The sequence below is a fragment of the Atheta coriaria genome, unplaced genomic scaffold, assembly GCF_025399875.1.
Source record: "Atheta coriaria isolate IRGN ID8LTWV9N9 unplaced genomic scaffold, Caltech_Dcor_3.1 hic_scaffold_7_pilon, whole genome shotgun sequence".
Lineage (NCBI taxonomy): Eukaryota > Metazoa > Arthropoda > Insecta > Coleoptera > Staphylinidae > Dalotia > Dalotia coriaria.
This window is the reverse complement of record NW_027045449.1, coordinates 10,336,023-10,349,036: the sequence shown is the minus strand read 5'-3', so window position 1 is coordinate 10,349,036 and position 13,014 is coordinate 10,336,023. Positions and strand designations below refer to the sequence as shown.

At 35.0% G+C, this 13,014-nt stretch overlaps 5 protein-coding genes across 5 annotated transcripts; 2 read left to right on the top strand and 3 right to left on the bottom strand.

The window, feature by feature from the left end:
- The first annotated feature begins 14 nt into the window (after nt 1-14).
- mRpS22 (mitochondrial ribosomal protein S22) lies at nt 15-1,207 on the top strand. The gene is made up of 2 exons (XM_065307702.1): nt 15-185; nt 249-1,207. The coding sequence occupies exons 1-2, from the start codon at nt 65-67 to the stop codon at nt 1,160-1,162; spliced, it is 1,035 nt and encodes a 344-aa protein (XP_065163774.1). The 5' UTR covers nt 15-64; the 3' UTR covers nt 1,163-1,207.
- On the bottom strand, nt 1,168-3,131 carry LOC135795897 (D-3-phosphoglycerate dehydrogenase). Its single transcript, XM_065307703.1, has 5 exons — nt 2,878-3,131; nt 2,324-2,475; nt 1,814-2,033; nt 1,629-1,761; nt 1,168-1,568 (listed from the first exon to the last, which is right to left on the bottom strand). The coding sequence occupies exons 1-5, from the start codon at nt 3,013-3,015 to the stop codon at nt 1,222-1,224; spliced, it is 990 nt and encodes a 329-aa protein (XP_065163775.1). The 5' UTR covers nt 3,016-3,131; the 3' UTR covers nt 1,168-1,221.
- A 270-nt stretch (nt 3,132-3,401) lies between these two features.
- Nucleotides 3,402-3,901, bottom strand: LOC135795454 (NADH dehydrogenase [ubiquinone] 1 alpha subcomplex subunit 7-like). Its single transcript, XM_065307140.1, has one exon. The coding sequence runs from the start codon at nt 3,789-3,791 to the stop codon at nt 3,489-3,491; it is 303 nt and encodes a 100-aa protein (XP_065163212.1). The 5' UTR covers nt 3,792-3,901; the 3' UTR covers nt 3,402-3,488.
- A 65-nt stretch (nt 3,902-3,966) lies between these two features.
- LOC135795542 (probable small nuclear ribonucleoprotein Sm D2) lies at nt 3,967-4,290 on the bottom strand. Its single transcript, XM_065307249.1, has one exon. The coding sequence runs from the start codon at nt 4,288-4,290 to the stop codon at nt 3,967-3,969; it is 324 nt and encodes a 107-aa protein (XP_065163321.1).
- A 348-nt stretch (nt 4,291-4,638) lies between these two features.
- Nucleotides 4,639-11,647, top strand: LOC135795701 (thioester-containing protein 1 allele R1-like). The gene is given in 12 exon segments (XM_065307464.1): nt 4,639-5,087; nt 6,345-6,537; nt 6,615-7,148; nt 7,150-7,431; nt 7,491-8,309; nt 8,371-8,425; nt 8,485-9,006; nt 9,062-9,315; nt 9,317-9,621; nt 9,677-10,603; nt 10,664-10,944; nt 11,005-11,647. Coding segments are annotated over 12 exon segments (4,470 nt in total). The 5' UTR covers nt 4,639-5,010; the 3' UTR covers nt 11,226-11,647.
- The last annotated feature ends 1,367 nt before the right edge of the window (nt 11,648-13,014 follow it).

The window sequence follows — 13,014 nt, the reverse complement described above, 5'->3', positions numbered from 1 at the left end:
AGGTTATGTTTAGATTTGAATCATTTCTGGTAGTCTGATTTTATTATAACCACACATTGCCGACATGGCTGCATTGCGTTATTTTTCACAAAAAATACTTAATAAACATATAAAACTACCCGCAAAAGTGCAATTAAACAGTGTATTTGTGCTACAGAATCGTTTGAAGTCCACATTTCAGTATGGTAAGCCTTTTTAAACTTCTTAAAATCTTTTCTTGAAGTAAGTAAATTTATTGATAATAATAGATAACACAAAAGATCCCGCGCCGTTGTTCTTCAACAAACAAATCCAAGACCTCCTCTACACGCTAACCAGAGTAGACCTCAGTAAAGTCTACAGCAAAAGAAAACAAGGCACAAGTCATCTTGCCCAACCAGTCTACAAATTTATGACTGATGATCAACTGCAGGAAGCTATCCAGGAAGCAAAAGATGCAGTCAAAGACCTCATTCAAATGCCCCCTGTGGTAATGCCCAGAGTACCAATTGACACCATCCTCAGCAAAGATCCAGCTCTCCAAGGTATGGACACAGCCAAATTTGTTTTCACTGATATCACTTATGGTATCAGCAATGCAGACCGACTTATCATCGTGCGTGATCTGGATGGAACTCTCAAAAAAGTCGATTGGGATGTGCGTGATCGCATGAATCAGGTGTATTTCCCACTTCCGGGGCGTGAAATTCGCATGCCAAAGATGTTTGAAGAGCACAACTTGAAATCTCTATTAGATAGAGGAGAATATGTGTTTATTTTGGACAGAGCATGCCTTCAATTCGAACCGGACGATCCAGAATATCATCGAATCACCGAAGCTACTTATCTGTATGTAAATGAACACGATGGGTTTAAAGCGTTGAGATCTACAAGACATTTTGGCCCATTGTCTTTCTATTTGTGTTGGTTTAAAATGTGTGACAACTTGTTGATGGAGTTATTGGAAACTGGAACTATTGGCGAGGCGATTTGTTTGGTCAAGTTATACACACAAATGCATAAAATAACTCTGGAAGGTGAAGATGATATGCTAGTAGAGAACTACATCAAAGAACACGCCTCGAAACGCGGAGCTTTAGAATTAGCACTTCAGGCGTTTAGAGAACTCGATCGGGAACGGAGACAACTCGAAGAGGGAATTAAAGTTGCGCATGGACATTGAACTAGTTAATTTTTAGTCTTATAATATAAATTTTCATGAAAACAATGTTTTATGTTGTATTACTTCATAACAGCTGGGTTTACAACCCCAGTGAGTTGAGTATATTGTTTTGATTTGCCTGTCAACGCGATGAATTGCTCAGCAACCTCCACTGCAACGCGGATTTGAGCTTCACCAGTGCTAGCGCCTAAATGAGGAGTCGCCACTACTTTGTCATGCTGGATGAGTTTGAGAGTGATGGGATTTTTCGGTGGTTCTTCTTCGTAGACGTCAATTCCAGCCCCGCCGCATTGTCCTTTCTCAATAGCCTCCAAAAGATCTCCTTCATGGATGATTCCACCTCGGGCGACGTTTATCACACGCATTCCTTTCTTACATTTAGCGAAGACATCTTTGTTGATCATATCTACACAAAAGGTAAATATTTATTAAAATAGTGTTGATTTTGTATTGAAAAGAAACTTACTTCTTGTTTGTGGAATAAGTGGTGTATGAACAGTTACATAATCAGCTCTGGGCCAAATTTGTTCGAGTTCTAGTTTTTCAACATTGAACTTTGCAGCATCTTCAGCGGATACAATAGGATCAAAACCAATTGTCTAAAAATTTGTATGTTTTATTTGTTTTTTTATGTAGTGTTTAAATTTTTACCGTCATGCCGTAAGATTGCATCCTAATGGCGACTTCTTTACCAATTCTTCCAAGCCCAACAATCGCCAGTGTTTTACCGGCTAATTCATGTCCGGAATACAATTTCCTGTCCCAACGGCCTGCTTTGAGACTAGCCGCAGCAGGAACTACATTTCTTGCCAATGTGCTGATCAGAGAACAAGTCAACTCGCAAGCACTGATTGCATTACCACCAGGTGTGCTATAATAAGGTATTTATTTAAATGAACATTTTGGTTGCACCATTGCGTCATGAATTATTAGAGGGTCAAGTTTCATCAAGTGCTTATCAACAGTTATCGTCCCGATGGTGAATAATATGTTACGTAACAAAGATACAACTGACGCGCGCGTTAAACGATGGAAACTTTTTGTTTTTCTCTTTGATTACATGATTGCGTCAAATGTTTACGACATATACTGCTACAGAAAACATCGGTGATGATAAGATGCACAAATAAGTGATAATCTAGTGTAATTTTTGGTACTTACTTGAGAACAATTACTTTCTTTGCGGTTGCTGCCGGAATGTCAATGTTATCTACGCCGGCACCGGCTCTGCCGATTGCTTTCAGGCGAGATCCAGCGTTGATAACATCAGCGCTCACTTTCGTATCAGAACGCACGATAATACCATCGTAATTCTGGAAATTCATTAAAAATAAGTCATGGGAGTTCAAAATTTATACATTGAGTGATTTAATGAGTGCATTTTAATGCTGCATACAAAAGCATGGTTTGAGACGAGCCCACAGAATGCACTCAAACTTGTTGTTCAAACTGTTGAAACTGATTAATTCAAGGCCGCATTGTAAGGCGTTGCACGCTTGGTCACTTTATTCATTTTAACTTCATCAATTTATTGAAGGGAATTGGCCCCAATGAATTCTAGATTGTTCCAGCGATTTATTGCCATTCAAATTTATTTTCAATTAACAATTAAAATGAAAACCAAGTTTAAATGCGAAAACCGGTTCAGGTCTCGTTTATTTTTAACTCTTTTTGGGATTTTAACTTAAGAAAAAAATAAAAACTTGTTTACTCACTTGAATCTGCTTGATGAGCTCTTCCTTGGGCAGTTTGTACTTGCAATCGACCTGAATGCCGTTTTTCACGAGTAAATCGACGCATGATTGATCGACGGCATCCGCAACCAGTACTTTAGTGATGGCCAAGTTCGGCATGTTGAATGAACGTTAAGTTTAAGAACTTTAAAACCGTTAAGAGGAGCGAAGCAACCGGCTTGTGTAGCGCGGCAAGTTGAATATTCGTCTGATCAGAATTTCAACTCCGTCGAGGAGTTTTATCAAGTTGCGTGCGAGTTAATATTTCCCCACCACGGTTTATAAAAGACTCTATATCATTAATTCAATATGTCCACAAGGAAAATAATTTGTTTAGACTTTATCGTATCAGTTAATTAACTTTGTATTATTTTACAAAGCAAGAAAAAATATAAATCAACTGAAAGTAAAATAAAATTTTATTTAAACTGGTTGAGAAATATGTTATGTGGGAAGTCTAACTAAAAATCAAGATATTTACATAAATCTTAAAACAAGTTAATTGATTTATTTTAGCTGTTTAAATCATTTATTATACATAATTACAATTTCTTTAAATATTCTACATTAATTTGTCTTGAGTTCTTCATATTTTAGTCCCACTTGTAAATCTTGCCAGGTGTTGGAATCTTAATTTTTTCACAGGAGGCATCTAACAAACTCTGATTTGGAACCTCTACGGGCGGTTTGACTTCGCGGCGAGCATCACGAGTGCAATAATAATTCGCACTCAGGAGATGAGCACAACCATCGGGAAGAGCTGGTGGTGGAGGCGATCTTGTAACCAGGTCCTTTTCGAACCTCACAGCAAGCGTATGCTTACGCCCCAGTAAAAAATTACGGAAAATTTGTAAGAAAGGGCCGATATCCCTGATATCCACAATTTTCTTAGACATTTTGTAAAGATAACTCGCGTTTACTTAATTTGTTATTGAAATTTACGATGTTTCTAAGAATTGTTGGTTATATTTGTGACAAGAGAATTATATAACATAGTTTATAGTTTAATCACTAGAGTGCGCTAGCATGCTGATTATAGAGTAAATCAAGTTGCGTTTGGTTCAAGATTGTTTATTTTGAAACGCTAACAGCATTACAAACTACGAGTATAACGGAGTCACCTCGAAGGAACATCTTGGAGATAAATCTATCTCTGTTGATAGATTTCTTACACTTGCGTCCCTTATCTTTACGGCCAGGTTCAATCCACATTTCACGGACGTTTTCTATCACCATGTTCATGTGACGATCGAACATTGTAACGCGTCCAAGCAGTTTCTTGTTGTTGCGGCAACTGATAAGTACTTGAGTGTTGTTAAAGACGGCTTGTTGGAGTAATGAATATGGACCAACCGTGAATTCTTCGGATAATTGTTTGGCCAGTTGTTGATTCATTTTGGTGAACACAAATTATGGTGAGTAAAGTAAAATTATTGAATAATATTAATTGTTTGTGAAAAGTCGGCTGGGTATTTTTGTTTTGTTGATTTTTTCATTGTTTATATTTTGTTTATATTATTAATTTGTTTGTTACAACATAATCATAACGTTTAAATTTGATATTTTCTTCATCAAACGCGAGAATAAGTTTGAAATAAAAGTAATTTCATAAAATGCGCATATTAATGACAAAAAATGTAATTTTTCACCTAGGACAAGGTTGCATTCACACATGCACGTACGAATTGTGTTGCATAAGTGCGACTGTACACTTTGATTTATCCCCGTACGAAATCCACGTCTAAATGAATTGCGCACACATGAATAAACTCATGGACAGTCGCGCAACCTGCGAATAAGTATAAGCATACAACAACGAACTTCTACCTCGTCTACCTCTGAACTCTACGTGCGACAAAAGCGAAGAAACGATTGTCAAGTGCAGCGCAGTCGCTCGCTGGCCGTGGTTTCGCGCAAATCACACTCGGTGCGCGCGTGCGATCCGAATACGCGTTAAAAACTCGATCGAACGCAATCTGTGATTACAACAATAAAAAACACCCTTTTAAATTTATAAAAACTTTAAATTAAACTTTTCCGTAGAAGTAGCAAGGATTAAATAATGTTTTTGTGTTAATTTCAACCAAAGAAAGTTGGTTTAGAATAGAATAAAGCATGTTTTCCGAGATGCGGTTTAGTTTACTAAATTTGGTTGTTTTCGCGGTGCTGGTGAGCAATGTGACGTCAGATGGGTAAGTGTAAATCATTATGAATCATATCAATCATTTGAATTTTATTTAACAATTAGATTTAATGTGTATTGTGACCTTTGTATGTGCAAATCAATTAAAATATTCAAAATTCAGACAAAAGGTGTTTGTTTATTCGCGACTTGCGTGGGAGTTTGTCTTTGATACAACACTATCCAATTTATTCACGTTACGTGACAATATTACATGTTATATTATTCATTGTTTCAGTATCGCAAAGTTACTTCAACAAATAGAAAACATGTAGTAGCAAATAATGAAACAATTTACGTGAAACATTTTTCATTTTTTTGCTAAGTAGGTTAAGTAATTATACTTTTTCTGGCTTAAAACTGGCTTAAAAAGATGCAGATGATGTCATCACGGTCATCACGCATATGCAATTCGTCCAAAATCGTTTACACCTCTCAGGTGATGAGTAATAATAAATATATGGAACAAATATTACTCACTTTTTATTATATATCATTTTTTACTTACACAGGAAGTTAAAAAACACTAAATAAGAACCAATTAATTATCTTGATTTATAGATCTGTTTAATTACTCTTTACTTACAGAATATCCGTTTGATTTATGAACAAAACAAGATAAACATGTTTTATTGTTGAATTTACGTCTTAAAAGACAATAAAATCGATCTAAATATAAATGTCGTGATCGTGATTAGCGATTTATCTTTAACAGAGGTATTTAAACGGAATTCTTTGATGGAAAACACAAACCAGATTCCGATTTGTTTTTTACTCGCTATTGTTTGGTATTCAACGCACGATTTCCTTTTCTCTGTGAAACCGTTGATACACGGTAACCGAAGATATGAAAGGGAAAGTTTCGACGTATTTAAGTGCTAATCTTTCCTGTACGAGTCAAATTGGTCAATACCAATAAACTTTACTTGCTACTTACATAGATAAATTTTCAATTTGTTGCTGTTTGCAATACCTGTAACTTTAAACACTTGACTTTTAAGTTGTGCTTTTATAAAATAGAAAATGTTTACATTTCTTGCTCAATATTTTTCTTGTCTTGTTGAGTGAAAAGTTACGACATTTTCTGGACTTTTAAAAACATGCAATAAATTAATTTGTTGTAACTAATACCGAATAAACGATTTCTATCTTCTGCAAGTTTCCATATTGATCACAGCAAAGATTTGAAATAGTTTCTTGTATTTTCCAAATCGGGATTGTTCTTGTTGGACTGTCGGATTTCACTTTTTTCTTGAATTTTGCGTAGGTTCTACAAGGTGATCGGGCCGCGCACCGTACGCCCAAACAGCGAATTCCATGTGGCGGTCTCCACGCATTCGACATCCGTGCCGACGACCGTCAGCGTTGCCGTCGTCGGTACCACTCTACACGGAAAAGCCTTCTCCGTCGAGGAGAGTGCTACTGTATTACCATACAGTACAAATATAATTAGACTTAAAGTAATTCACTTTTAAAAATTCTACAACTAATTTCTTAGTCTTTTTTGAATCGAAATTTGTATTAATATACATTCCAGATTGATGATATCGAAGATGGTGTCTACAAACTAGTCGCAAGAGGCTCAGGAGGTGTACAATTTCAATCAACATCGTCTTTAGATTACGTCAAGAAATCCTACTCGGTTTTAATACAAACAGATAAAAGTGTCTACGATCCAGGCCAGAAAGTTTTATTCCGCGCGTTAATTCTAAACAGCGATTTGAAACCAGCCTCTGAAGTTCGTAATGAACCGATATCTGTTTATATCTCCGATGATAAAGGCCACAAAGTCAAAGAATGGCGTCGGATAATTGCACCTCGGGGTGTTTTCTCCGAGGAATTACAACTTAGTCGCCGACCAAACCTTGGAAATTGGAATATTTCCGTGCAGATTCACGATCAAGTTTACAACAAAACATTTATGGTTGCGCAATATATAGAACCCAAACTGATGATTAATATTGACGCCCCCAAGCATTTAACGTTCCAGGAAAACGTTTTAACTACTCATATTACGGCTCAGTATAAATCTGGGAAGAAAGTACGTGGTGATGCAACGGTGACAGTTTATCCCCACGATTAATTCCGGAGTAATTCAACCAATATTCCAAAATCCTGTCAGGAAAGTTTACCCGATTGATGGGGCGCTTACAGTTAACTTTGATGTTGCAAAAGAGTTGAAATTAAGCGATGAATATGAACGTACTGTTGTTGTTGATGTTATAATTGAAGAATCTTTAACTGGAAGGAGGCAAAATCATAGTGTTGAAGTACAACTGCATAAATACGATTACAAAATGGAATTGATCAAAACAGCTAATTATTTCAAGCCCGGAATGGTTTATACTACTTATGTAAGTGTAAAAATATTAACATAATGAAAATGTGTTATCTTATTCATTGTTTTTTGTAGATTAAAGTATCTAATCATGATGGGAGTCCACTTTCGAATGATCGTCGTTCAGTGGGTTTGCGTTATGGCTTTTCACGTGTTGATGATGTTTACACCAAACATAAAATCGTCCTCGATCGTAATGGAATGTTTAAACTTGAGCTGGACACCCCAATGAACGCTAACAACAATACTGCTCTTCGTGTTGAAGCAGATTATTATGATTTATATGAACGATTACCACCGGTACCAGCTGCTGTGTCCTTCAGCAATAATTTTATGCAGATTTCGATTGAAATCGAGCGTCCAATCGTAAATCAAGATATAGAAGTTCTTGTAAACTGTACTGAAAGAATGAAGTATATAAGCTATGTGTTGATGGGTCGGGGTGATGTTATCATAGCTAATAGCATCAAAGTTGATGCATTGAGAGAGTATCGTTTTCATTTTACTGCTACGCATGCCATGGTACCAATATCTCATCTGTTGGTTGATTATGTCCGGGATGATGGCGAAATGATTTCGGATTCGATTGATATACAAGTGGAGGGAATTCTGCAGAATTTTATTGACTTGCAAACGAATGCGGTGGAAACATCTCCGGGGACTGATATTGATATTACTGTCAGAGCACAACCAAATTCTTATATTGGTTTGATGGCTATTGATGATAATATTAATATGATTAAGAAAGGACATGATTTAAGTCAAGATATGGTGGCAAATGAGTTGTATATGTATGATGCAGCTAACGTATCGCCATATTTAGCGATTACGAAAGGTAGCAAGACGAATTTCTATTGGAAACAAGGATCAAGTAATGCTCGGGATATGTATTATGTAAGAAATACTTGTTTTAAACTAAATATGTTAATGATTCAATGTTTCAATTTAATTTTAGTATTCTGGGGCTAGTGTTCTGACAAATAGTTTCCTGACAACTCGTCGTCCCACACGTAAGTTATTATTGTATTATATTAACTAAATTGTTTAAATTCTGATGTTGATATTTTAGTGGAAGATATTTACTTGCGTCCTGTTCATTATGACGCGTCAACAGTAAAACCTGATCGCGGTGTAGGCCTTCCAATCTACAGCGTCACTCGTCCGCCATTAGCAGGACCTTACGCTTTCAGTAGAATACCTAAACCAGTTTGGGACAAACCTAAAGTTTATCTTATGAATGACGTAGCGGATACCTGGCTCTTTAACAATTTCTCCTCTGGTTTTGAAGGAAAGACTTCAATCAGACGACGCATTCCTAATACTTTAAATACTTGGAGTATTACTGGATTTTCATTAAGTCCTTTGCATGGCCTGGGATTAGTAAGCGTCCCGAAAAAGATCAGAGTATCAAAATTGTTTTCGGTAAATATTGAGTTGCCGTATGAAGTACAACGTGGAGAAACTGTACAGGTGGTTGTTGTGGTTCAAAACCACATGGACAAAGATGTTACTGCTGAGGTTACACTGCACAATCCTGAACAGAAGTTTGTATTTGCTGAAGTTTCTAATGAAATTAATGGAACAATTCAAAGTATGCATTCTAATACATTTTTATTTTTCTTGTTAATTTTGAGTAATAATTTTAGAAGTGGAATTATATCGTCGTAAACGTACTGCTATCAAAAAGAATAATTCGGCATCTGTTGCGTTTTCCATAACTCCACTAAGAATTGGACCAGTGGAACTTAAGGCAACCGCAAGTAGCTCATCAAATCAGGATTCAAACATTCGTGTGCTTAACGTTAAAGCAGAAGGTGTAACGTTACACTTTACAAAAACTATTTTTATTGACTTGACAAAAAGCAACACATACAAAGGCAATGTTTCCATTGAAATACCTAAAAAACGTAGTTCCCAACTCAGAAGATATTCAAGTTTCGGTGGTTGGTGATTTTATCGGTCCGATTTTGATGAATTTAGATGAATTAATACGTTTGCCTACTGCTGCTGGTGAACAGAATCTTGTTCACTTTGTGCCTGATTTAATTGTTTTAAAATACTTGCAAAACACGCAACAATTAACACCCACCATACAAAATGAAGCTATAAAGAATTTGGAAACCAATTATCAACAGCAGCTTACCTATCGTACAATGGATGGTGGTTTTAGTATATTTGGAAAAGAACATGAAACGCCAAGTATTTGGTAAGTTAAGTACAAATTAATTGATGTAAAATCCTTAAAATGTTTAATTTTTTAGGGTAACTGCTTACACAGCAATGTCTTTGGCCCAAGCTAAAAACTACATCTTTATCGAGAACGTCATTATTGAATCAGCTTACGAATTCCTCTCAAACGCTCAAAATTTGAACGGTAGCTTTGTAGAACGCAGCGCCATTATTCACAAAGATGTTCAATCATCAGATACAAACTCATTGGCTCTAACAGCGTTTGTTACATTATCGTTTATGGAAAATGAACATCCCGAATCTAAGTATTCCAATAGTATAAACAAAGCATTGGATTATATTGCACGAAATCTTGACGAAGCAGATTCTGAATACACCGTCGCCATTTGCGCTTACGTCTTGCAGTTAGCTAACCATCCGAGCAAACTGAGTGCATTGAATCTTCTAGATTCAAAAGCACAATCAAAAGACAATAAAAAATGGTGGAGTAAGCCAGTATCACGTAAAGAAGATAAGAATCCATGGCACAAGTTGCCTAAATCTATGGATATTGAAGCAACCGCATATGCTTTATTGACACTGTTTGAAGCGAACTTAATTGAAGACGCTATGCCAGTCTTAAACTGGTTAAATGACCAAAGGAACAATTTAGGAGGTTTTACAAGCAGTCAAGACACTAGAATAGCATTATATGCTATGTACAGGGTTGCGTTGAAATTGGGACTAAGCTCAAACTGTCAAATTGAGTTTGCTTATCGTAAACAGGAAGTTAGAAGGTTTAACATCAACAGGGACAGTGCTATGATAGTCCAAAGATCACAATTGGGTGCTTCTGCTAGAGACATTAACATTACAGCGAGTGGATCTGGTTTTGCACTGTTTCAAGTTTCCTATGAATATAATATGAATGTAACAGGTCCATGGCCATTGTTTACGTTGGATCCACAAGTTGATAAGAATTCAAATCGATATCATCTTCAGTTATCCGTCTGCACAGCGTAAGTTATAAGGTAATTTAAAGTTGAGGATATGTAATAAATTATTTTTTGTAATTTTAGCTTTGCAACAAGAAATTTAACTGATACACCGGAAAGCAACATGGCCGTCATGGAAGTGAACCTTCCTTCAGGGTTTACAGCCGACATGGACGCGTTACCAAGCTTGGAAGTATCACAGAACGTGCAGAAAGTTGAAACAAAGAATATGGACACCACAGTCGTATTGTATTTTAATAATTTGACAATTAACGAGTATTGTCCGACAGTGTCAGCTTTCCAAACACATAAGGTGGCAAACCAGAAACCTGCAGCAGTTGTAGTCTACGACTATTATGATAGTTGTAAGTAAATTTATTGATTCTAACAATTTGTGTTTTAATTTATTGTTATTTTGCGTTTAGCACGACAAGCACGGATTTTCTATAAGGGACGTCGGTCGTCTTTGTGTGACATTTGCGAAGATGATGACTGTGGAAACGTGTGTGCCGCTGAAGCTGAAAAACAAAGAGCCGAAGAATCTAAAGATGAACCACGTGCGTCAAATATTAAAGATGATGCTGTTATTCCAATGATCAACACCTTTATTCTTCTCATTGCCATATCATTTCAATTATTATTCTAATTTTCTCTTACAACTAAAAGACTAAACACTATAAAAAGTTTTCTTGCTAAATTATATAATTACTATCACAATTTTTGTATAACGAAACTTATTTGTTAATGATTGTACGTTGTTCTTTAATATTTCCATATCTTACTCAGAGATATGATGTGACATAAATGTTAATTGAAGTTATTGAACAATGTATGATATGAGTTTCGTATTTATTTTGTCTATCATTAACTAATTAATAAATAAAAGGCTAGTCAATGCTCTTTTGTAAGTGTTTAACTGTATGTACATTTTAAATTTTGTTTTTTATTGTAACAATCATTTTATACTGTTTTAAATACTTTTGTACTTATAATAATGTGATACTTAAATGTTTACTAATATTGTTAATTTGAAAGAATAAACCTACAAAAAATTACATTTTTAAAGAACACTTTGTATTATTTATCCCGCTGAATTTCTCTTTACAGGTGTCATAGGACCATAGAGTTTTTAATCATTTATTTTAGCAATATTATGTTTTTACGAGACCACAGGACTCATATAAATGCGGGGAAATGGAGCTAGAACCCGAATACAAACGTGTGATGTGCCCTAATGACCTAGAGTATTTTAAATTTCCTTTGAAATTAATTTCGATCGATAGATGGCGCTCACGATGGTCAACAAAAATATTTTAGGCCGAAAGACAGGGTCGAACTTTTTTAATGAAATTATTACCTGTCGAAGAACAGGGTCGAACTTTTTTCATAAAATTTTTCAGGTCGAAACTGTTGATATGGTAATTATCTCGAGAACTAACAGAGCTAGGAGAGAAAAAACTACATATTCTTGACCCTTGAAGAATTCTAGACAAGATGGCATATTTTACACAAAACGAAGAAATGGGCACAAAAAATTTTTAAAGAAAAGATTTTGTTATAAAAAAGGCTAAACATTTCTCTTTTTTATGTCGAATGCAGTTTTTAATAAAATTGCAAATAAGGCCTAAACAGTTAATGGCAGCAAAAAAAGTTACTTAAATAATCGATGTAGAATTAAATCATCTCTCAGAATCCAAAAACAGAATCTGAAAATTCCAACTTTTAATTTTTGACATAAAAAAGAGAAATCTTTTGCCTTTTTTATAACAAAATCTTTTCTTTAAAATTTTTTGTGCCACTTTTATCATTTTTCAGTAAGGATGCCATCCTGTAGAGAATTTTTCAAGGATCAAGATTATCACGTTCTTTTTTTTTTCTAGCTCTTTTAGTTGTCGAGATAATTAGATAAAAAGATTTCTCTTTTTTATGTTAAAAATTAAAAATTGGAATTTTTAAATTCTGTTTTCGGATTCTGATTCATAATTTAATTCTACATCGATTATTTTAGTAACTTTTTTGCTAGCATTAACCGTTTAGGCCCAATTTGCAATTTTAATGATAAAAGATTAAAATAGTAATTATTTCGACAACTAAAAGGGCTTGAAAAAAAAGAACATCATATTCTTGGTCCTTGAAAAAAATTGATAAATGATAAAAATGGCACAAAAAATTTTTAAAGAAAAGATTTTGTTATAAAAAATGCAAAAGATTTCTCTTTTTTATGTTGAAAATTAAAAGTTGTTTTTCGACGGATAATTTTTTCATTAAAAAAAGTTCGACCCTGTTCTTCGGCGGGTAATTTTATCATTAAAAAAAGTTCGACTCTGTTCTTCGGCAGATAATTTTTTCATTAAAAAAAGTTCGATCCTGTCTTTCAGCATAAAATATTTTTGTTGACTATGTTGAGCGCCCTCTATCAACCAAAATTAATATCA